General features: G+C 37.0%; 1 protein-coding gene across 3 annotated transcripts in view; it reads right to left on the bottom strand.

Moving 5' to 3' along the window:
* The window catches only part of LOC129368621 (seizure protein 6 homolog), a 104,938-nt gene that overhangs the window by 34,605 nt on the left and 43,838 nt on the right, over window positions 1-26,495 (bottom strand). For all 3 annotated transcript variants that reach the window (XM_055043670.1, XM_055043671.1, XM_055043669.1), the window contains exons 2-3: window positions 14,815-15,543; window positions 14,188-14,309 (exon numbers count right to left, since the gene is read on the bottom strand). In XM_055043670.1, the coding sequence (XP_054899645.1) occupies window positions 14,188-14,309; window positions 14,815-15,543 (851 nt within the window). The remainder of the gene's footprint in view (window positions 1-14,187; window positions 14,310-14,814; window positions 15,544-26,495) is intronic.

The following is a 26,495-nucleotide window of genomic DNA, read 5'->3' as shown; positions in this document are numbered from 1 at the left end:
GGGCCGCTGGGAAGAAAGGATCTGTAGCCCATCATGGCCAATTCAGCCACATCTTTTTCAAAAGCCAGTTGAATTCCTGACACATTCTTAATGCCGGCGCTGTCATAGGCAGTGGGCTCAGGTATGCCACAAGGCAGAAAAGGCTTGCCCTCCATAGGCTGGAGTCCCTGAGGAAATCTGTGAGCAGAAGTGTTAGAGCAGCGGCCCGGAAAAGCTGAGACAGTGGTCAGGTTGAGCACTCGCCGCAATGTTGTTGGCAGCAAAATGAAATTGGTCATGTAGGCTAACTGTCACTCAGTCGAACAGGATTTGCCAGTTGAGCGCAGGAAGTCTAATGGATGCTGTGGGACCGTGTTTAGAGGTGACTTCTTTCAGAGTGATTCATGAGATCAGCAACTTTGATTGATATGTTTTGTTTTAATCACCACACTTGAACACAACAGCACTCCAGAGGTTTTCTCGTGCACAGCTAATAAAGAAAGCTGACAACCATGTAGTAGGGGTTGCATTTGTGTTGGAACGATATCTGTCAGAGTGGAAATAAATAAATAAAACAGCTTCGTGGTGAATAATAAACGAATGCTTCGTAATTTTAGAATGCAAGATATTACATCCCTCAAGGACATGGCAATGACAACGCCTCAGGCGATTTTCAAACGTGCTTTTTTCCCCCTCAAGTTAATCCAAAGAACTTCACTGTTTTGCAGAAAGAAAAAAAAAAGTTTTGTTTCCTTCTTGCTTGGTATTTAAAAGTTAACCTCTACAAGACAAAGCTTGTATTCTAGAGGTTACAAAATACTCAAACAAAATGCTGTACATTGCAGACAAAATGCAAAAATATTTAAATAAAACATGCAAATTGGTATTGAGTAATTCTTCAGCTGATTTTCTAATCAGGCAAAGTAGAAAATCACTGGAAAGCCACTGTAACTTATGTTTTTAATTGAAATCAAACTTTGTTGAGAGAGATGGTGATTAAACCTTCAATTACATCATGATAAAGACTGAATAAAAAGAACAACCATTTGGAACTTTGACGTTACAAGTTTTTCTCTGAACACATGTATTTTTATATTTCAATGGGTTACACTGAACAGTTTTCAGAATAATGCAGAGCAGCTGCATGTTATATTAAATGCTAAAATAATCTAAAATTACTGATGAAAGAGACAACATTTGAATTTAAAGCCTTCAACAATTCAGTGTTACAGACAAACTAGATGGGGTCAGTTTGATGAGAAAGTGTTTATTTCTAGAGCAAAAATAAGGTTGGAAAAAACAACAACTTGCAAACATCACAAAATGCTAATTGCGGGTCATTTTAAATCAAACAAGTGCAAATAAATAAACTAAGGGGTTTATTAGGACTTCTTTTACGTGAAGTGAATTAAAGATGATTGGCATTCAAGTGCGATGCATAAAATTCCCCCTGTCAGTCTGTGAAGAAATGACTCTCACCTGCATCAGAGATGTTTTATTTTTCAGCTATGTACTACAATTATGTTGTTCTATCCATCGGTTTGCTTGCCAAGTTCCAAAATGTTTACAATGTGTTTGCAAAATCCTGTTACTCTAATTAAAACTGCATTTCTTTCCCCCCCTAAAGAAGTTTTAAAAGAAAAAAAGCTCCCGTCTGTCAAAGAGTATTACACCAACCCGGACAAAATGAAGGTGTTCTGTCCAGAATTATTGTCTCTTGCTGTCACAGAACTGCACAAGCCTTTATTTTTCCCTGCCTGAACACCTGTGATCATCTGATTCCAGTGCCGCTCCACTGATTCCAGCTGGTGTGCAACTCTGAGGCTTGAACCAGTGCTGAGACGAGTGAGCAGTAATTCTTCAGCTCTGAGAATTTTTGAATGATTTTATTGTAGATTTTAAGCTGCAGTAATCAACTTCCTACTTCAGAATGCAGAATTGTGTCCAGACCATACCAGTGTTATAGAAGGAAGCGCCATTTATATACCTAAAAAAAAAAAGATGAATATCTGCTGCAATGCATCCATCTGACCTGTGGACACAAAACAACAAGCTGATTTATTTCCGTTTGTTTATTTTTTTTCCCCCCAGCGCCTAAAGAGAAACCAAAAGTCTGCAGTGCCAGCTGTTGGCATCATCACCCAAGAAGACAGAAAACACACTGTATGGTGTCTCCTCTTTCGGTGAGTCTCTGCAACATTGCAGTCAGTTAGATTAATTTAGAAGTCGCTCATTCAATCTTGAATCATTTCAGACCAGACTTTAGATTTATTGTTAAAATCATTGATTCTCTTGCCTTCTCAATTTACCCATAGCAGACTCAGCTTGCTGCAGGGGCAATCTACTTAGTAATTCAAAACCAAATGACTGTGTGAATATTTTATGTTCTCTATGTTGCTGTATTTAAGAACCTTTAATTGTTAAAATACCAATAATTACTTTCATTTGTATTTGTTGCAGTTATTAATTTATTCATTTCCATTTTCTCCACTTAAATTTTTTCTCTGTCTCCCTACAGGTTTTTTTTTTATTCCCTGTAGGGAGACAGTAGTGCTACTTTCTTTAAAATGATGCTATAAAAATGCTTTGGATGTGATATATATATTTGTGAATACAACACAATAAGATACAATTAAACGATGGTCAGTTATTACTTCCAAAGGGCACATGTCTGTTGTTATTTAAAGATGTATAGATGGCTCATTTGTGCTCAACTCTGTTCTTTTCTTTATAAGGACTCATCCAAGCTACATGAAACATACATTATAAGCCTTCCAAGAAAACTGGATTTGTTTTCTGCAAATGTACATGCCATGAAAAATAGCCCTGATGTTTTGGTACAAAGTGCACCTACATGTGCCGTACCATCCTTCCGTCTGATGTTTTTTTTTTCTTCTAAAGGATAACAGAGACTTCAACCCATTTTTAAGTTTTGACACATTACAATTCAATCTTCAGTGTATTTTTTGTCTTTAAATGTTTTTATTTTGCATTTATAAAACAGACAACTGAGCAAGCATATGGTGACTTTACAAAGGAATAATTCCCAAGAAGAGACTTCCAACAGAACCCAACTAAATATGTGCAACCGTCTGCTGCAGTCAATAGATTTTTGAAGAAAAAAAAAAAAAAACGAAAGCACAGGACTTTTAAAAGGAAATAAAATTTATTCAATAAGCTCTGTTTGTGGAATTATCGAAGAAAGTCATGAACTTTAACAGCGACAATTGATGAGCCAGTAGATTTATGGGATGAAAAACAGAGTACACACAGTCGCATCAGCAGCCATTTCTTCTGCTCTGTCCAGGACAAAGATAAGGTCAAAAACATAAATTACTGGGCCAGTTGAATCCTCTTTGGGAAAATAGTTATTTGCAGCCATATATCTCAGTCAGTGTCGTGCTGTGATGACAATAATAAAACTCTAATTGATTTTTTTCAAACCTCAAAAACTTGTAGCATGGTTGAAATTGTTACTTTTGCCGTAACTACTTTTTCAGCATCACAATTGCTCTAAAGCAGCTTTACTGTTTAGTATAATTGGTGTTGTTTTGTAGCCCATTTGAAAACAGCATTTTTTTTTTTTTTGATAGAGCCACAACTTCAATAAGTTTTGCAGTAATTTCTATCAAATGCCTTTTTTCGTCATTACAATTAATGGTACAAAATTTTGTCTTAAGCTCAACATCTCTCCATATTATGTCCTTGAGCCTGATGATCATCATGTTTGTGTTAAACTGAAAAAAAGAAAACAAATAAAAATAAAAAGTGTACAATAAAGAACAAAGTAGAGAAAATCCTTGTGCACATTTACATTTTTTCGGAGTTCCCCTCGAGGACGATATCCTACGTGAGTCACAAATAGCTTCCCCCACATTCAGCGAGCTCAAACTGATGGAGTATCTGTGACCACAACGTTTACATATACCAGGGAGGCTCATGAAGGATAGGTGAGCAGATAGTGTACAGGGAACATTTGGACTGATAGATAGTTCAGCCCCAGAGGGCCCTATCATCTGTCATCCACCCTGGGACATGTCAGTGCTGCCTGCAACAGCTGTCCTGCCTCAATTATGAATCATTGGCCATGTCAGGAGACCTCAGACTACCTTATCTACGCCGGTACTGCTGCCAAATGCCCTGAGGGACTTTTTCCTCCTCAACATCTCCCACTTACACACACACAAATATGTGTGTACGTGTATGTCTGTATATGTCGCTCTGCGACTGTAATAAGGGGCGCCTTTCTGTAAGCGCAGGAATCTCTTCCTCAGCAGACACATTTGTGGGCCCACGTATTTGGCTGAGCAAGCACACTTCTGCACCAAACCACAACTTCATCAGTGGATCTAAACACTACGCTGTTTCATTCCCGAAAAAACAAAAAAAAACTGTTGACGTAAGACAAAAATGACTTGAGAGATTTTTCTTCTTGTTGTTGCACCTCCAAAAGAAGAAAAAAATCTGAGCAAGGGAAGAAATGCAACATCGTCCTCCAAGAAGAATTGCTTTCGCTTCGTTTCAGCTTCTACCGAGCAACTCTTTCAAACGTCATGTTTCCAAGGAACTAATCAAAACTAGAAAGTCGAGAAAGAGGAAGGTCAACTTCAGCCTAAAACCACAGTCTTCAAAAAAAAAAAAACTGCTGCAATAAACACAAGATCCTTCGAGGCTGTGGGACAACAGGCAGGCCTCCATTGGCAAAAGAGGCACAAAGCATGAAAAGAAAGATATTTCAGGCAAAAATTTCAACGACTGGAAGCATTTACAGGATTGAGTGCTTTGGTTTCTGAGTTAGTCCCTTTAGAACTGCTGCAGAGGAGACGACTGAGATTAAACAGCCACAGATATGAAGATCCTATCCTTTTCCAAACAGAAACCTGCTTGGTCTGGCATTTAATCTTGACTAGAGTCACCTTAAAAAAAACAATAAAGATACAAAAACATCTACAGGGGGGCTCTGAAACAAACAATCTGTCAAGCAGGCCCACCGTTCCACACGTGACATTTCGTTGTTATTTGCTAATGTATTCATTTATCTGCTTGTGCCGCGCACAAGATGAGTGAACCGTCCTCGGAGAGCGTGTCTGACTGATGTTTCATTGTTGAAAACATCTGGCGCTGCTCTGCCTCACACATTTACACTGACGCACAGGAGCCATCGCTAAGGTGGAAATGGGACTCACGTAATCAAAATGATACAGTGACACAATACATGGAAAATAAATGACCCAGCTGCTGCGGGCAATGAATCAACAGCTAGTGGACTCGCCAGCTGCAGTGTCATCATTACCATGATAAAACCCAGTGGATTATACTGTGGGACATACTGGTTATGTGCCCTGTCCTCACAGCCTCTATCTCTGTCTCGCATTCGAATCGTCTCGGTGAACCATGCAGAGGCTGTGTTTTTGAGCCTTCCTGAATAAATTCATCCAGAAAGACACAAAAAGAAAAAAACCCCAAAAACAACCAAATAAACAAACAAACAAAAAAAAGCATTCATAGAATTTGTTATAAAGAAATGGTATCTTAATTGAACATTCACCTTTCCATACAACAGCCAAGGCCATTTCCAAACAATGGATTTGAATAAATTAGCAAAAAAAAGGAGCTGACTTTTAATTAGAACATCATTGGGCCAGCAGATGAATGCAATACAAATATGTTTGTTTTCCCTCTTGTCTCGTCTCAACAAGCAGTAAAACAAGCAGTTTGAATTTAACCAAGAAGTAACATTTCAAATGTATGGGAAATTTGATGGTGTTTTAGCTGAGTATGTGGTGACTTATTATTAATTTTTCATGCTGTTGCTGTTTTATTAAATGTGTCTGGACTTTGGGTTGTATCAGCCGAACATTCACTGTATCCTTTTTATCTCTCAGATATACTTATTAATGGTGTCACAAGTTCAGGTGAAATTTGGGCTTTCTGACACATCCGCCTCCCTTTTTCAGATCATTCACTGGCTCAGTTTATTTAACGTGGAGTACATTTATGAATAAATTACGATTTGCTCGTTGCTCATCGTGTATTTCCACCCTCCATCTCCCACCATGCTGCTGAAACAGTAGGAGGGAACTTAGACTTCTGCCAGACAGACTTCCTCGTTGATGACAGCAAGCTGGGTGGAGGAGCAATTAGTGTCACCTGAAAGCTTTCCTCTGGGGATGGCTGGGCCCAATGAAAACTCATCTCTGCAAAGCCTAGACACCCTAAAGAGCCCATCAAGATCAGCCTAGCCGTCTTCATGTCCTGGCTTACTAGCCCACATCACAGCGTGATGAAGGTTTTCCTTTGCCTCATCTCAAGTTGATTAAAGCCTGGAAGCCTGTCCTGGTTCCCATTACTCAGTCAGGCTGGCTCTGCCTCTGACGTGTCGACTATGTCCTGTGTCACTTATGCAGTGTCCCTGAATCAAAGGGTGTCTGAAGGAGGAGCGGGTGGAAAGCTCACATTCATATGCGAATTTTTTAAAAAAAGGAACTTGAATGTTTTTAAAGAAAATAAAAATAAGAGTTGACACTCGTCCGTGTTGGAAATATTACCATTTCTCCGAACCGCTTTCATCCGACTAGAGCGCTAGCAGCCACCAAACACCAACAAAAACAAATTAATTCCCTCGCTCATCAGCCACCCTCAGCCAGGGTCAATGCTTTGAGCATTTTGCTTCTTTTTGTAAGAAATAGTGGAATTAAAATGAGAGCGCACAAATCAATACGACAATTCAACCAGCGATGAGAGGGACCTGCGTGTCAAGTATTGGTGCCGCTTATTAACATGCCTATTGATTGGAGTCAGAGGAGCGTGGTCACCCAGGCAGCATCAAATACCAATCGTTAACCCTCAAGTCGGGATTAGCTGTAAACACTTGGCATGCTCTGTAACATCTCAATCCTCGGGGTGCAGTTCATTGATGATCCTCCTCAAACAAACAAGAAAAAAAAAAGAAGAAGAAAAAACCTTAACTTAGGCAGAATACATTTGCACACAAAACCTTGAGCTCATGATGTGCTTTCAAATTGATTCCATAATGTCGAGAAATTTGTGAAACAATTTTCACTCGTCTCAGTTTGTTGAACTTGGAAGCTTTCATTTGCCCCAATGAGACTCAAGACGATTGTTTTCTATTTTAATATTGTGAACTAATGAAACAAATAAGTTTCTCTGCATGTTATTTAGTTTTAAAGGTGTTATATGTATGACTATATCCTCTTGCGTCTAAAACAATAAAACATGCTTTTGTATTTTGCAATGCAAGCTGTCACTGAAAATCCTACATTACACATTTATCTATGTTTAATTTAGAAAGGATTTTTGCCAACTAAAAAAATTACATTACATATGATCAGCATTAGAAGACATATTCATTCCTTCTAAACATTTTTCACATTTTGTTTCACAAACTTTGATTTTATTTGGATTTTACAGTGATATCATGATGGTGACAGATACACCATCATCATAAACTACTAATTAAGTGAAAGGAAAGAGAAAGAAAGTTCCACAAAAAATAATTCTTTGATTAATTAATTTAAATTTGAATTAAAGTGAAAATGGTGGGCACGAGTTTAATGACCTTTTCACACATTGCGATATTTTATGCAAATATGCAATCATGGTAGACACAAAATGATTTGTAACTGTAACTGAAACATAAATATGGCTTTACAATTTATTGACTTTTTGAGTTTGCAGAGGCAATATGACAAATTGGGACATTAATTGGAAAGAAAAATAATCCTTAAATAATACAGAGTGAATAAGACTTGAAAAGAGGTGAAGTAAGCTACAAAAACAATGATATGAGAGGACAACAAAAGGCAAAAAAAGGTAAATAATGTGAAATAAAGAGAAAGTCCTCTCTACAATTTACATAAATCTTTTCACTTCAAGTCTGTCTGCAGATGGGAACACTGAAGCAATCAGGCATTACAACACTGCAAGAAGACCAATGTTCACTTCTATCCCCAGTGCTTCTGACACATTCCTACATTCTGCTATAGAAATACTGGAAGATGTTTCAGTAAACAGGCCAATCAGTGTGTTTGCACAGCCTCCTAGGAAAACCCAAACTCAGGCAGGTAAATCGGTGAGAAAAGAAGATGCAGAATTCGGAGCAGGACAGATGGCCTGGAAGCAGCTGATAGCTAGCTTTACTCCAACAAGATTTATTTGATCACAAGGAAAAAAAGCTCCAAAACAGATTTTAAGCCCTTTAATACCATAGCCCCGCAATAGAAAATCTCCATCTGCTCTGTGCTAAAACTTATTGCAGAAGTGACAGTGGTGAGGAAGAAGATGGGAATAGGAAAAATATGTACTTCAAATATAATCAAATCACTGCAAAAGAAAGTTTGGTAGTTTATATTGGAGTGAAACTATGTTTTCAAACTTTAATTTTCATTACAGTTACCTAAAGTTAGTATTTTCTTAAATTGTGTTTCGGATATAAACTTTAAAATGAATAAAATATGAATAGACCTGCTAAATCTGCCATAATAAGTAAAATCAATGAAAAAAATAAATGACTGTACAAAAACAGATACATAATGTTTTGTGTAATTTTATACATTATATATGATTAAACAAAACCTTCTTGTACTAATGTAAAATGTTTTTGTTTTTTTTCCTGTTTTGGGGTATTCAAGTTTGCCAAGATTATTGAAATCTTGAAAATGTTGCAATGAAGAAATACTTTTTTTCCAGAATAATATGATTACTGGACATTTCTATTATATTCACAGATAATGTAGTTACACAGATGAACTGTGGTATTTTGTTTAATTAAGAATAGTGAAAGAAAGTTTTATGCTTACATTTAAACCTGCTATTAATGGTAACATTTTTTTTCCAAGTCATTTCTCCTCCATTTATATTGCACACCTAGATGATATATATGCAATTTTCATGAGTATATACTTCACTGATAAAATATACCTCACTTTTTTAAGATCTAATTAAGTGAGAACTAAAAACGGCATTACTTTTAAAATACAGAAGGCAAAAAGCTTCCTATATTTATAGCATTATTTATCTGTGTGCCAAAAGTTATGATATATCAGCCTCTTAATATTCCCACAATAATTCCACAAATAAATCATAATGCGGTCAGAAAGACCAGCTGGGGCAATGTATTATGTGCTGCGAGAGGGGTAGAACAGCGGGGCTGAGGGCAGTAAATTCTCCTGCTACATTTATCACCCTCCTTCTCTCACAAGCTGCCAGACTGCTAAAAATAATGTAGACTAAATGCAGGAATTGTCTCATCACGCTTATTTCTTGCCCATATTTTTGATCCCACTTTCAAGCATCTTTGAGTGCTGGAAGTGGAAATATGTCTGTTTGTCTAAGACGTCTGAGTGAAGTAATGATTTAAAAAAAGAAGTGAAAAAAATAACAGCATGTGAAAATATTCATTTCAGTCTTCACATCTGTCCTCCAGATTAATCCGTTAATTTAATTACCATGCTCTGCCCTTGCAAACTGCTGGACTGTCAGCTATAATGAAAACCTCCTTCCATAACGAAGGCTGGCTGCCAAACTATGAACATGCACTTCAACCATAATGTCTCTCCTACAGCTCATCACCTCAGAGTTGTCAGTGAAATGTCAGCCTGTGATTGACACTGTAAATTATAAGACCAAGAAAATTGATTGAACTTTGGAATCATTGCAAGGATGGTAACTTTGACTGGATTTTTCTTGGAAGCACACACACACACACACACACACACCCACACACACACACACACACACCCACACACACACACACACACACACACACACCCACATTGTTTTATTTTGCATTTTTTTTGTGTTTTTTTTTTTTATTAATATTTTTATTAGTTTATTTTTCAGAACTTTTTCTGTGGTTGTACTACAGAGAAATAACCCCTCCTTGTTTTGTGTTCAGGAAAATGGTCAGCCAGTCTTACTTGAATTGACAAACCTTTTTCTTTCCTATTTTCATTCATTCATGCAGTGGCATCATTCATACAATTTTGATTTATTTTTCAGAAAAACAAACTTTTTAGATATTTTCATCAGAAAAGCATGCAATTTTCCCGTTTTGGAGCACCTGTTAATATTTTCTTTTAACGTCTGTCTACCTGTCCAAAGTTTCAAGCATGGTTTCTGTAACTCCCAACAACTACAGTGTCAAAGATATTAAAACTTAGGCAAATATTATTCTGCACAGGTAACTTTTTTGTAAAGTAGCACACAGATACTTCCATGTATGTTAAGACAAAATCTGAATATTCTTGTTGCCCCTGCCTGAACATTTTGTGCCTCCACCATGGGAGAGGCAGGTGTCACATTTTTTCTAAGGAAATACTATCAGCAAAAGAGTTATAAGCTATGCTAGATGTCTGCAGCTCTTTGAAAGAAAGCCGTAAGAAGTTGTGTTTGACATTTGCCACAAACCATAAAAGACCACAAACATGTGGAAAAAGATGCTCTGGTCAAACAAAACAAAACAAAACAAAACAAAATCGTTAAGTTATTGATCTTCAACAGAACGAGATACGTGACCAAAAGCAAAGTGCACGACATCCTAAACACATCAACCCTGAGGCTGCCCCCAGCATCATGAATGTGGGTTTGCACTTTTCTTTTTAAAGGAGGATGGGGTGAGTTGATGGGAAGACGGATGGAGCTGAGTAAAGGACCAAATCCTGATGGGAGGCAGCTAAAGACATGAGCAGATGTTTAGCTTCCAGAAGGACCACTATCCTCAACATACAGGCAAGGGCTTATTATAAAATGTGTTAGATCAAAGCACATATGTCTGTTCAAATGGCCCAGTCAAAGTCCAGACCTTAAAAATCTTTAAAGAATTTGTAGGACTTGAAAATAGCTGTTGATGCTCTCCCTCCACAAAGATGAAACTGATTTTCTGTTCTGACAAGCTGAAATCTAAGTAATATTGTTGTACATTATTGCTTAGAATATTTTTCACACAACAATCACTTTTGAAAAATAATAAGCTGAAGGAGTTGACAAACTATCAATATTTACAGTTTTAAAAAGTTTTATTTTGTTAAGTCTAAAACTGCAGTGAATCATTTGCACATTTTCTCTTTTGAGAATCACACAAGCAGCATTGATTAGACTGAGCAGTATTGATTAAATGCCAATAACTGAGTTCAAAAATTGAACATGGAATTTGTTTTGAGACTTAAAACATTAAAATGAGCTGCAAAAACTTAAAGTCAAAATTGTATTAATCTGCTTTGATAATCAAGTCACAGAATCCTGGTGCCTCTGGTTTGTACATGAGAAAACTTATGAGAGAAAATTATTGAGAAACACTGATCTAACCGGAGAACCATAAAACTGCGTATGTAGTATGCATGTCTAATCTTATCAAAAGAAATATCTCTCAGAGTTAACAATGCATCTGACTCTGGAAGACGTGTTCTAGTTCATAAAAGAAGAAAGTAAATAAATCACAACCACAAGAAGAGGATTTGGGATCACTGGTCATCTGTATATCGTTACAAAGTGAACCAAAGCTGGTTCGAAATCGCCCAAAGTACAAGCGACAATGTATAGCACATTGCTTCTTGTTGAATATATGCTTTGCTCTTGTAACTTTTGTATATTTTATAACTTGCAAGACATACAAAAATTTTCTCCTCTGACTGTCAGAAGGAGGTACAAGGTAGCCCCCATCTGTTTGCTTAGTACTTGAAAAGAATGACTTCCTTCGGGGGTTTCATGCAGCCTGGCTGAACTTTTTCAGAAACTTACAAAAGAAATGTACCCGAGACACCACAGGCAGTGAAAGCCAAAGGCTGATACATTAAACACGTGTGGCTCGGTGAGTGTGCGCGCAGGTAAGCGTGTGTCTACTCATAAGTAGTTCAAAATTTACTTAAGTTACCCAGAGAAAGTCTTTGGAGAAAAGCACATTCTCAAACATATACTCCGTCAAGACTTATCTTAGCCCTCCAGAGGCACAAAACAAAGCTTGTGCATTTTAAAGTCTCTGGTGGTAAATGAAGCATTTGAGGAATTGCAAATGCCGGGGAACATGCTCACACTGACAGTTAATTTTTATAACCTTTTGTGAAGAGACTTACTGAACAAACATTCAACCTCAGATGAGGCCCCGTCTCTTTTGCCCCATCCTCCCACTCACTCCAATGAATTCACCGTCTGCATATCTCCAGCAAGCGAAAAAACGCCAGCGAGTCTTCCCTCGGCGGAAACTAAACCAGAATAAGTCAGGTCTGTTCACTCCTTGAATAAAACATTGTGGTGCTAAAGGATGTCAGTTTAGCAGGTGTTTCCATAAGGACTGCAGTTTAAATCGGCCAAGCTTTCACCATGCAGTGTTCCCTCAGCTTTAATAAAGCTTCTGATAACTTTGATGGTTTTTCTTTTGGTTTACTAGCCTACATATTCAATTTCTATTGTTTATTGTTTTCTAGCACGTCTGTCAGGTAACAATCCGTTGAATTTGCAGTAACAGACAACATGTTTTGATCCATTTAAAGTTCCCACAATCCCCTCCTCACCTTGTCCTGCAGCAAACAGAAGATTTTTCAAAGAATTGAGGGGAAAAGCCTTAAGAAAACTAATTCTAGGCTGGCAGAACATAAAATGAACATAAATACCATATTTTCAAAGCTTTGATTGAACCTCAGGATCTTGCTTACTGTTAATTTTTTCTTTTCCTCCAAGAAGCCAGTCAATCCGACTTTAATGATGCATATTTGAACCTTCCAGAAATGTTCCCAAGTATTTTTTCCCCAAGTGTAAGTCTAGTATGCAATTGAAATATCTCATGTCTGAATTAAAAATTTGCTTAATTTAAGTATGCCAATAACACTAGGTTATGAATTCCAGTTATGGGCTCTGTTATATAGTCATGCCCCATTTAACATGTGGATTTATGACAACTTTTATAACACTTAATTTTAAATAAAGAACTGCAATGAAGCTGTGATGCACTGGTGACCTGCCTGAAGTGTACCTAAGGACAGCTGGAGGTAAGCACCAACCTTACAAGAATAAACAATTTTAGACAATGGATTGAAACTGTTATAAATACTATGAAGTATTTTTGAAAATTATTTGTCCCGTGAGAAATAAACCTGATAAATTTCTTAATTTAATAGAAAATGTTCTTTTTCTAAGGCATATTTTTTATTGGTGATGACATTTTAAATTTTTGTGTTTGTCTTGCTCAATGCTTTTGTTCCCCTATTTTTATTCTAAGTTAGAGATTATTCAAGAATCGTTGGAAACCAACATTGGAAGTGGGTAGAGTATTCAAAACTTGTCCTCAAATAAGAGTATAACAACTTTCATATATTTTTACTAAAAAGCAGGCATCCAAAACACAAAAATACATGTGCAAGCTAAAAGAATTACAAATATAGAAGATAATAAACAATAAACTCACGACAAAACAAGAAGTCTCAATTCAACATGCATAAACTGTAAATATGTTTATTATGCATTTTTGATTAAAACATGTTTGTTCTTCATTTATTGAAATTACTCTCTGAGTACAGTAATTAGGAAGTTCACTCAAGCAAGAGTAGCAATATTCATAATAATTTTTGTCAAGTAAAATAAAAAAAGCAAGGTTTATTAAAACAACTCCTAGATGTGCATTTTTTTTCCAAAGTGATATTCCAGTAAATGTGGAACATCAACCATGGAAACCATGTTATAAATCCTAATTTACATTTTTTGTCATTTCCAAAACTGTACATTTGTTGCAATTTTTGCTACACATTATAAACTAAGGAGTATGGTGCAATCTATCAAGTGCTGAGTAGTTTTATTCTGAAAAGCCAAAAATGTATTTGATAGTGGCAATAGCAAAACAGTGAAAAGAATAAGATGAGGGTTGAGGAAAAATTGGGTTTATTTTAATATTAAATTGCTGATCTCTTGATGTTAGATATCCATTTGATCTTCATTAAGAAGCTACAGCCAACATAAAAATATTGCAGGGTAACAAATCAAACAGGATATGTGCATGACACAACAGTTCATGTTCTCTTATTACAAATGACAAAAGTTGTTCACGATTCTGTCAAATTTGAGGTATTGTTATTTATCTTTTTTACATCTGAAGAGCAAATTGAAACATTTGAGTCACAGACTTTGATGTCATTTCTGGAACCTACCATAGAAAACTAGTGAAGTTTTGGAACGACGAACAATAAAGTGTCCAGCACTTACCTGAACCTCAATGCCATATCCCAGGTAGACAGTGATCAAGTAGGTGCATTCCACCCCAGGGTCAACGTGCTGCTGGATTGCAATGTTGCCCTCAGACTCAGTAAAATTCATGCTGCATGGCTCTGTTGGAGAGAGCAAAAATAAAAAGTGATTTTCTTTTGTTTCCCAGACCGCTGATCTTTCTGACAGCCCACCTGTGTCTCTCCATGAACCCCATAACCCTCCAACTATCTCGGCAGATATCCTTTTTGATAGCGCTTATCTGGGCCCTCAGCCCTCTGTGACCAGAGGAAAGGACAGGCAGGACACATCAGGCAAAAAAATCAGATTGTTTTTGACACATGAGCAACTCCGTTATCCCGTGTGGAGGGATGAATAGCAAGCTGTGTGTGCAGAATGCAAAAATGAACAGACGTGATGCTGATGACCGGATGCTTAATTTCTTCCCTGCTGGGAGAAATGGGTTAAGTCTTGCAGAAAGATGCACCCAACTCTGAATATTTATTTAGTAAAAAAGAAGAAGACTATATGTTAATTCCAGTTACAAAAAAAAAAAAAAAAAAAAAAAAAACAACCTTTTTTTGTGAAAGACATTTGAAGGTCAAAGTACAGCATCTACACACTGACCTGATGTTTGCATTGTGGTGATCATAGTTGTGATGACGGTCGTAGATGCTAAGCTGGGATCTTCTTCTTGAAATGACGAAGGAAGCTTAGAGATTAGATGATCGGGGTTCAATTTCTCTCCAGCCTGGTCTTTCTTCATAATTGTTGAAAAGGGCCCAGGTGTTACATCAACTGGAAAATGTCTTTCCTTTGAGGATAAGATAGCCACTGGAGTGCCTGGCCCTCTGCTGTATGGTGTCACTTGAGTAGTGAGGGAATCTGTTGTTGGCTCTGAATCGCCTGAATCCTTCATCTTCTCCTTGGGTGATTTCTTCAGAGGGAGAGAGACGGGTGGCCCCGGTGTTGTTGGAGAGTATGTGGTAAGCGGAGAGGTGGCAGGCTCTGTGGCAGTGGTGGCAATGTCCGAGAAGGCCGGGGCATCCTTGTGGGCCACGATTTGAGTGATGGAGTCTCCCGCATTCGGAGCCGAGACAAAACCGGGCATGGTGGGGTCTAAAGCCACAGAGCCATCCTTCTTGAAAAAATGCTGGTCTCCCTGGAAGTCTCTTGTTAGTAGGTGTTCGTGAAGCAGCAGACCCTTGAGGATAGGCCGGTGGTTGGGCATGTTCATCGGTGAGACAGAGGTGACTGAGTGAACTTCACTTTCTGTGTCTTGTGTGGGTAAGTGAGTGAAGAGGTCCCTGTCTCCATCCAAAGCTTTCTTACTGATGCTGTTCAAGTTTCTTGGACCTGAGGGTAAAATAAAAACTTGATTAGGAAAACATGTCATAGTCTAATGAACTATAAAATCCTGGAAGCCTGTAGGCTACCAAAACTGTGCAAAGCAAAGAGTGAGGCTCTCTTGTGTAATTCTATCTCTCATTTTGTTACTGCCAATAATTCAATACGTCTTTGAGTAATTGCCTTGTTAGAACGGAAACTGTCAAGAAGTACAACATAAGAGGCAAACGAGGCCTTAAAATGTATGTTCTGTAAGAAACAAAACGATTCCATTTAAAAATCAGAGTAACTTTGACCTAATGGTTAAACCTCACAGCATCTGTTAAAATAGTGAAATGTGATGCATTACAGCTAAAACCTTCATACAAGGTCCAATGACAGATAACAGGCAAACATGATGTGAGGATATAAATTTGTTGACTATCGAAACAGGAGAGTATGCGAGTCTGACAATATTATAGCCTTCACAAGCCACTTCCTGGCATCATAGTGTAAACTGAAACTTTGTGATAAAAATACACAAAATCATCTAATTCTTTTTAGTATATAAATCTCTTTTATTAACGTTTGGTTCGCACACAAGCAAAAAAAAAAAAGAAAAAAGAAAAGTATTGCAGGATTAGTGCAGCTCAGTAAACTGGCAGTAAAATTTTTGCAATACGTGAAGACCGCTGACATCAACAGCAACCTTAATGGCAGCTACAATAGATTCTAATGATTCCTATTAACTCAAATTGCAAGAAGGCACAAATAGGCTTTTGGATGACATAGCCCGAGTATTTAATCACTTTGTGTGGCTGATTTTTTTCCCTCTAAATATTCTAAGAAGGGCTGCCACATCTTGGTAAATATTTTAGTTTGAACAGAATGAGACGTTTAATTAAAGCAGTTGGGGATGTGATTCTGTCGATGGGAAGGTAGGTAATGTAAGAGAAGGGATGCTGAACAAAGCATCCTATAAACCATGTTCTATATCACTGTTGCAAGAGCGGAGAAAGTAATCTGTTTAAACTAAGAACATGCACTGAGGATTGGAATTCCAGCTCAAGAAAAGTAAAAGTTTATGAAAAGATTTTTTAAAAAAAGCTATGAGATAAAATTTGTGATGAAAGTCCTTGAGTTGGAGAGCTACGCACAGCATTGAGCGCCCATGAAACAGTAAAAAATGTTTTTTTCCCCCCAGGTTTCTGTGTCCAGATAATTCTGACAGGCTTATAGATAGCAAGTTTAATAAAACCAAATTAAAGAGTTGCACCATGCTGGCGGCAGGATAAAAAAAGATAGACCAATGAAATTCTCTGTTTTCTTAATAGGTGGAAAGATGTACTCACCACCACAACATAAAGAAGGTGAACAAATAAAAAAAGGTAGATAAGGAAGACAAAAAGCAATGAATAGATTAACTTTGGAATATAAAACGCATACTGTGTATGTATTCAGCCTCGGTACTTTAATGAATAAGAAAGAGATAAGAAAAAATACTTTCTCTTTCAATGTTATAAAATGTCACAGCACAATGAAGTATATGTTCAGCAGTATGCAAAATAAATCTGCAGACTTTAGTATGAATGATAAAACTGAGAAAAAAAAACCTCAACATACCACATGTTAGCTAACCCTATCTCTGCAGTACACCAGCATCAAGTCGCAGAAAAACAAAATTCAAAGCAAAAATCATTAATTCCTCCAATTTCTTTCCAGGAACAGACAGCGAAACCTTGCCTTGAGTTTAAAGTAAAAGCATATGAATAAGAATCATTCCACAGTATCATGTTTCTTCATTTCAAACTTCAGTAAAGCTTTTACTACTCGCACTAGGACACAATGATCAATCACCTCATGCTATGTGATTCTGCAGTTAAGTAATTGCACTGTGTGTCCAAAAGGACAAGTATATTCCCCATCTTCGGCTGCAGTTTTCTCGCTTCGGCTCTTAGGAGAAATCTAACAAATAAATTGTTCTCACTGCTGCAAGGCGTCAAATAATCCAGACAGTTTTTCAGCAAAGAGGGAATACTAGAAAGAGCTATTCTGAAATGATTAAACGTTTGCCAGCAGAGTCTACTTTCACATGCTTAGGATATTGTTCATTTTATCTTGACATTGGAGATTTTTCCTTCTGGTTTGGTTGACATAAAATAATATGAGAAGCAAGGCAGATAACAATGAGTGTTTTATTTTTCCACAGTTACATACATCTTTCATTCTTCTGAGACCAAAAAAAATACTGTTTATATGAAACAATAACTGGCATATTAAACATTGCTTACAATGTACACATAATAACTGCTAACAATGATGGAAAAATGTAGTCAAAATAGAGCAAAAGTTCAAATGATTCTTCCTTGTGTTTGTTAATGTGTCAATGTGAAATAATGCCGTCAGCTTTGACACCTTAATTAGCTTCCATATGCGGTGGCTGTTTTTCTTAATGAGGCAGAAAAACTGCCAACAGATTTTTTTTTTTTTTAGATGAAAGACTGTTGACAGAGTCTGCAAATTAGTGAGACCTCCCTACAGCACCTTAAAAAAATATGTATCCCCTTGAACCTTTTTTGATATTTTGTGAGGTCAAAGCCACAAACCTTAACATATTTTGAATTGATATGCTTTAATATATTCACTCTGATCTAATTTACCAACACAAACTAGCACTTTTTTGTACATTGTAAGGGAAGTGATGAAATCACTAAATTTAAATAGGTTAATTTCTGAAATTAAGAAACGAGTGTGAACTCTGTATAGCCAAATATTCTCCCACAGCATGATGCTGCCAGCACCAAATTTTCCCATGGGGATGATGTGTTCAAGACAACGTATTGGATTTCTGACATAGATATTAGAAACACTTTGATCTTGTTTGAACTACTGGCCTTGATAAATTTTATTTGTGATAAAATAAAAATAGGACTGATTACAAATGCATGCCACACTTATCAGTTCCTGTTTAAAAAAAAAAAAACATTTCCCTTCACTTCACAATTACAATACAAGGATATAAAAATCAAACGTGTGTTTGAGAAAAACTTCCCTTGAATCACAAATTCCATTTTAATTTTGAAGCTAAAAATAACTTTCATTTAGATTCAGGCTAAAGTGTTGTTGAGTTAGACATTGATAAAGTCTTTATTAAGCATTCATAACCCTCGTTATTTATACATTTTTAGGAAGCATGACTAAAATAAATGAATTATTGAAAGAAAGAAAAAAATGAGACAAACTAAACTGAAAGTAAACTCAGTAGAAGTATATCCATATTGGCTAGAGCTAGACATGTATTGAATGCTAAATCACTTCATATTCTATATAACTCCCTGATTTTACCATACCTATCATATTGCTGTGAAGTGTGGGGAGTTAATTACAAGAGCTCTTTACATCCGGTAACCCGTCCTACAGAAAAGAGCCATTAGAATCATCCATAATGTCAGTTATTATGACCATACAAATCCGCTCTTCATAAAATCCAGAATTCTCAAATTCGACGAGCTTGTAGAATTTAAAATGGCTCAATTTATGTTCAAAATATCTAAACAGCTGTTACCTGAGCACATACAGAGCACGTTTTCTGAAAGAGAAGGGGTATAACTTGAGGGGTCACTCAAACTTCAAGATCCGCAAATTCAGAACAACAAGGAAAAGCTTCTGTATTTCAATTACAGGTGTAAAGTTATGGAATAAGTTACATGAAGATTTAAAACAAAGCAACAGTTTAACGCAATTCAAAGAAAGTACAAAGAGGTAATTTTCAATAGATACACATACGTGTAATAGAAAGCAATAAGGTGTGTATTGCAGATAACTTGGTGTAAGGGTTAAGAAAGACAAACCAGTATAAAATGGGAAAATGAATAGGTGAATATTAGTAACTGTTACTTCTGACTGACACTTTGATTTTGATTTTTTTAATGACAGTAGGATTCTACAGTCTCAAGTGTTTAGGGGTAGGAGTTTATAAGTTCTCACTTCTTCCTACCCCATTTTGAGCATGATATGTCAACTGAAACAAAAAATCTGTATTTTCTCTTCTTTCTTATGCACTTTTTGTTACTGTGCACTATTTTATTTTTATATTTGTATCATGTTCGAATAAATTTCATTTCATTTCATTTCAAAGTAAAATCAGGCTTACATAGAGAGATCAACCGTCATAGGCAAAAGCTTTTATCGAGACAGAAAGGTAAGGAAGCTTTGGCTCGAGCGCTTCAATGTGAAAGTACAAAAAACTCACCGGCATATAATATTTGATTATTAATTCCAAGTCTGCCTGTCATGAACGTTTCCATTAATAATTCTTCTTCCTTTTTGAGCTCCACTTTTTACTTCAATACAAATTGTAAATATTTAGAAAGAAAACACCCACATATTCACTAATGAACCGATGTCTCTTTTGAGTCTTTCTGATGTTAATTTGATCTTGAAAAAAAAAGAACAGTACTTCACCTTCCATAATAGATTATGACACAGGTTTCTATTAAGATTTTATCACTGTGATATCCAAAACTTTATGACCTGGAAATCTAAGAGCAACTGTCACTTTTTTCAGTGAACATCATTCGTCATTTATAATGTTGACACATGAAAAGAAATCCCTCCTGACTTTTTAAGTTGAGAGCAAAGTTGTGAACGTCCCAGCAAGCAGCATATCTCTACACTGATCTGGTTTGCCTATATTCAAAGAGTGGGGATATAATGTAAAATCTGCTTTTTTTAAGATTCTGATCATGTTATAAAGTTATCCACTCATGAAAAACAAACCTGGAGTGTTGCTTTGATTCTTCCATCCACTTTTGAGAAACCCTTGAGTCTCCTCTGGCAGCCAGTCGGCTTTTTGGAATATATTTAATATTCTCAACACCGAACACATGAGTCTCCAATTAGATGTTTATATAATTGAATCTGGAATGGCTCCTAAAACTGAGCACATTAAAGTTTTAAATATATAATGGTATTTAAATGAATGTCAAAAAAATACCTGAGCCTTGTAGAAAATGTGTTTTTGCTCATAAAACTCATGCAACTTTGAAAGTAATTGAACGCCCCGGCAACGTTCTGCTGACGCAGAGTCATCTGAACACATCTAATAAAAGATTGATCAAGCTATTCAAAAGGCTCTGGTAAACAATTTTGTTACAAAGCCTGTCCCAAGCTGACGGAACTGACACATGCTTTTACATTTTGCACTGACAGACACAACAGCGGAGCATTTATCTTTCTTGGCAGCAGAAGCAATTCAAAGATGTTTCTGATGTTTTAGGATGGAGCAGAAAGGAAAAAAAACATTCCTCGTAGCCTTATTCTGTCACAACAAGAGCAGCTAAACAGCACTATAAAGGCAAACTAAGCGTATTTGACATGTCCCACTCCCAGACAGAATAAGGAGAGTAAAGAGAGGTCTTCATAAATGATTGAAGGGTGCACCACTGCACACCCCCTTCCCCTCTTTATAAAAGCAAACTACAGAGGAATCTCAAGTACACACTACTGTACGATAAAGCTGGGGAATAATTTGTAGCCAAGATGAATGTTAAGCTGCTTCAGACTCTTAATTTAATGCCTCCTTTATACTTTCTTTGCTCATTTCTGCTTCTATGTGTGGTACAGAGTTTGACCATCCAGTTGGTGTCCTTCAGTCAGAATATCGAGCGTACACCGAGAGAGGAAGAGAGAGAGAGAGAGAGAGAGAGAGAGAGAGAGCAAATGGTGGAGGACTGGGCTGGACTAGAGTTTCTCATACACAGATCAATACAGAATCAATGGGTGAAGGCTGGAGACCTCGCTGTAGTGATTACAGAAAGGAGAAGTGGAGCTACCATATTGTTCTGATCTCTAAAGCTTAATTGGGTGTTTATAGTGAGGCTTTTATGAGGCAGAGCATAAAACATTTTTAATTTGAAAGTGTCATTAGTGTTGTGTGTTTGACAGCTTTTACTTCCTATGAGTCTGTGATAAGGAAACACCTCAATATTTCTCATGCAAGTGAAATTTGTCTCCCGAGATGCTAAAAAGTTATGTGACTTCATCTGGTGAGCGAAGCCTTACCTGGTATTACGAATATAAAGGTCAGTGCTTTAAGACTGTGTCTTAAGACTTTTTTTTTTGTTAGAAAGGACGTGGTTTTGGCATCGTTCTGTCTGGCTGAACTGTTCAGTGAGCTGGCCAGTGGCTAATGATTGGATTCTTGGTGTTTTGTATTGAGCCAGAGCTTCAGGATCTTTTCTTCTTGAGTCATTCTAAATAATGTGCGTCAGTTGAGCGACCAGGGCCTGAAAAATATTTTATGGCAAATATTGTACTAAAATAAATGGTAATTTTAGATTTTATGTCTGAAATGAATTTGATCATTTGTAGTTGCAATCTAAAATACTTTCACTGACCAAAAAGTCAAGTCAGAAATTCCACACTTAATGGAGATCAATTAAAACATTGCTTGAGATTTATGAAAAATGTCCTCTACATTTTTTTAATAGTTAGAAATTTGACAAGGACAAGAAAACACAATATGAGGAGTGATCAAACCTGAACCTAATTATTCTGCACATGATTTTTCTGTTTGGCTGCTTGTTCACTCTATGATTCCTTGTGATGTAGCAAGCTCATTTAATCAGATCAATGATCACAAAATTTATTGTCAAAATGAAATCTGTTGCAGGTGAACTGAGTCCTATTTGGCTGCAACCTAATAGAGAGCAAAGGTGTGGAGAGAAGAGCGAACGCCCTCCCCTTTGCGTTCAGATGAGGAACGCAAAGGCCTCTGTTATCTGATTGGTTGTGTGTGACTGGGAATCGTATATTTCTGCAGATGGCTGTGGGACAACCAGATCAACGGTCTCATGTTATGATGTCATGACATAATGATAGTTTTAACAAATAGGTACAAGAAAAAAACATACTTTTTATTAAAAAAACATAAACACAAGTCTTTAGCATCCATTTGCCAGAATGTCAAAATTGTTCCCCTTAGACCATCCATAAAATCATCTCTTCCCAAATCCTACAAACATTACCCAAAAGTACTTCAAAATTATTTCTGCGTTCAGCAAACTCCTCCTTAGTGGCAACACTTTTACAGTTATTGTGCTTGAAGGTTTCACATCAGCTACAGACGCATTGCAATAAGATGGCACAGTCACTGTACTTCCACAGCTAAGTGATCCTGATATGCTGTGTCAGGTCCACAAAATGGATGTCATGCTATCATAACCCTTGACACACTAGGAAGTTGCATCAAATCATTTTGTGGCCAGACTTGTGACAAGATTCATAATAAATCAAAACTGGATGACAGATGGTAAGTCTAGTGAAAGCTGTTGTTGCTCTGCTCCTCGATCAGGCCTGATTCAGTGCCGCAGGCCTGGTGGCTAACAGCAGCAGCCATGCTGCACACTCAAGGGGGTTCTGTGCGTGCCTGTATCAAATCACATGATGCTGGAGCTGGTTAATTAGAGCTTATTCATAAATTAAAGGTGGTAATTACTATGATAGAATGAGATCACAGTTATTTTATTCTGAAGCAGTGGCACAAATACAATAAAAAACCATTAGCTGTCCCACTGGAGTGGTTATATTCGCCTTGTCGGAGCAGTCAGTGCAACAAAGCGATGAAGCGATTCTTAGAAAAGTAAAGTTTTTACAGGCCCCAGGAAGGAACTTGTGTCCTCCCACTCCATTTGGAAAACAATGTAATGCACTGAATTAAGTCACTGCCTGTGTTTTTACAAGACGAAAAAATCAATAATTGAAAAAAAAGAATGACTTCGCAACAAATTAATATTTGTTTAAAACGTCCCAGCGTGATAATTATGAATTATCTCTAAGATGTTCAAACAGCAGATTTTCCAGAGTTAAACTGGAACTGGTGGGAGGAGGGTTTGGGGTGTGGCTTCATTCAAAAGTGCCTTAAATAGCCCAACGAAAGCTTTACATATTTTGTTTTAAACAAGAACTGTGTGTCACCAGTCACCGTCTATTTTTATGTTTACAGACTTCGAAGGTTTGTTTTGTAGGTTACATTTCTCAAACATGCATGAATAAATCAAAGTAACACTCCAGGTATCTTTTTGATGAGTTGATAATATTATGACATGATAATACCTCCACCCTCGGCCCCCTTTCAGCATATCCAGTATCAATTTTAGCTGCTGTTATGAGGTATCAGATGAGCACTAAATAACTACTGACTCTTTCGTGACTTGGTTTAATAAAAGGAACAAAACAATTCTTGACTGGGATATGATTTTGGTTAAAAGTGGTTTAAATGTATTTTTGCTTTTCAAATCAGGAAAGACATCTGGAAATTCTTGAAAAAACATGCAGGCATCGGTTCAGACTTTATGATGCTATAGACTCAGTTCAAAAGTGTCTCAAAATGGTTGCTTTTTATTTATTTATTTATTTTTGTTTGAATTTCCAGAAAGACATAATTAGTCTTTTAAGCACACTAAAATGATCCCAAAGTGTATTTGCAGATATATCGTCCGCGGATTCCGTCATAATAAAAGCTGTTTAGCTCTGATGTCTGCAAGTGACACTTATAACAAAGCTACAAGCTCGTGCTCTGCACTAATATGATGTGAATCTATAACAATCGCTCAGTCCACGCTGACTGCGGTGACAGATTGAGCAATCGCAGGGGAATGATCTTCAAGAAGGCAAGAGAAAGGCTCTTGTCTCAGGTTGCCTATCTAGGGAGTCATCAGTGAACACTCGGTGCATGTAAAGAGCGCTAATAAGATGGGACAAGCCACACTTGAGGCAAGCGGCTGATTGACATCAATCTCCTACCATCCAGGGCTTTTATTTCCTTAATATAACAGAGGGCCACTAGAAAACCAAATCAATAAGGAGCTTCCGCTGGGCTCAGATACAAGTCCTTCAGATTACCCTGCAGAGTCCCACATTGGCTTCTCAATGGAGGTCTGCGCTCAAAATTTTATTCAAACACTTTGAGGGCAAATGCCATATCACAGCGACTTCTTCAGTTTCTCGTGCAGCAGGTGAAAATAGTATTGAACATGTTAAAATTCGTTACGCATAAATATATCTCTGACGGAGCAACTGACGTGGAATCCCCACCGTATCTTCTTAATAAGTAATCTGCTAATACAAAAAAAAAATTAGGAATAATAAGCATAAATTCCAGAATAAAAATGATTGCATGAAGAAATAAAATTGCAAAAGGGCATGGATAATAAAACAGCTAAAATCTGCCAACATTTAGAAATCAACCAAATTCACTCTTTATGCTAATTAATATTAGCTGGTTAAGTTCAAAGTTAAGGCCTTAAAAAGTTTCTTATTGGTAAATTTTACAACAGAAGCCCCATTTAGCACACACAAGCCAAGAATAGATGAGTCACAGAATTAAGATCTGTTTAAAGTTAAAGACGACGGTCGGAGTTAGAGAGCAACCTGGAATTTGTAGGTAACATTTCCAATGCACTCAGTCACTGTTGCCTCAATAAACGCTCACCACAAAATTCTCCACTGCAGGAGAAAGAACGTGTTGGAGATTGTTCAGTTTTTGGTGCAGGACAGTTTGGCAGGTGAATGAAAAACAGAGGATATTGTTTCATCAAATAATGACAAAATATAACTCTTTGAGGTTGTACCACTGCACAATTATCCAGAAAACTCTAACAGTGAAGTCTGGAGTTACAACCATCATGGTGTGGTGGTGATTGTTAGTGCCTGGTACTGGCAGACTTCAAATAACTAAGGGAAAGATGAACTGAAAAATGTGAAAAACATTTTTTCTTCCTGCATGAATTATTGATCATTTCATTTTATTTATAAAAGATGCACATAGAAGAAAGATTTTAAAAAGCGCCTTTCTAAAAGAAAAAAGGCCACACATTTGTCTTCCTGATGAAAAACAGGGGAAAAAAATCAAAGATCCCACTCTTCAGAATTTTCAGTTTCTAAGGATCACATAGTCCTTTCACTGGCTTCTTGGTTTCTGAGTCACAAGGAACAACATGTTGAGACGACACACACTCCCATCCTCCATCCGCCCTTTGACTTCATCGAGCGGAACCATAACTTTTCCTTTTCATTTATTACGGCCTGTCGATGTTTCGGTTCACTGGGTGCTCTCCTTCAGACTGACTTTAGCAAAACAGCCTTAATGGTGCTTATAAGGTCTGACCTTTAAACTGCAGCAGAACAAAAACAGACTCGCTTGGCTCTATGATTTGCATGAAATATGCACTGAGGCACTTTAGCTGCGGGAGGTAAACTGGACAATCTAAAAGAAAACAACGAAACATAACAAAGAAAATACTCCATAATGATAATTGGTTGACTATATCTTATTCGGTGATAAATTGTGTGCAGTTTATCTTCAAAAAGCCTCAGCCTTTCTCATTTGGTTTTCCTCATTGACTTTCTTTTTCTTTTTTTTCATTTTACTTTTCGTTTTCTTCCCTAGGTTGCACAAACTAAATGTGCCATGTACAAGTGCCGCCTCTGTAATGATGGTGGGATCTGTCACGCGCCATAACCAAATCCTTGCTGTGTTTTAATTTACCAATGCTCTGCATCCTAGAAAATTCTTGGAGGAATGTCTCTTTCCACACTTCATTTCCTTCCATTAGAGTAATTCATCTTTCCATTTTCTTCCCATTTACTCCACGGGTGAAGTCAATTACTGTGATAAGAAAGCTTTGGGTGAAGTAAGACCTACAAGTTTAAAATCTGCCATCTATTATTGTACAGTACAGCCAGGAATTTGTTAAATGTCTGCTAATGATTCTTGTGAAGTAATGAAAGTTTGAAATTGACAAAAGAAACTTTTATTTGTGATTTCTGCACGCTTTTTATTGCAATCTCCCTCACTTGTCACTGCCACATCCATTGGAAACTAATAATAAGTATAAAGAGGCAAAAATAGCTCACATATTCACACAATATTGTCTGGAGTGTTCTTTGAGAGAGCAGGTTGTACATCTGGCTCCTTCCCC

Source organism: Poeciliopsis prolifica, unplaced genomic scaffold (assembly GCF_027474105.1).
Source record: "Poeciliopsis prolifica strain line A6 unplaced genomic scaffold, Auburn_PproV2 SCAFFOLD019, whole genome shotgun sequence".
NCBI classification, from domain to species: Eukaryota; Metazoa; Chordata; class Actinopteri; order Cyprinodontiformes; family Poeciliidae; genus Poeciliopsis; species Poeciliopsis prolifica.
The sequence above is the reverse complement of the archived record's forward strand: the minus strand, read 5'-3'. Positions and strand labels throughout refer to the sequence as shown.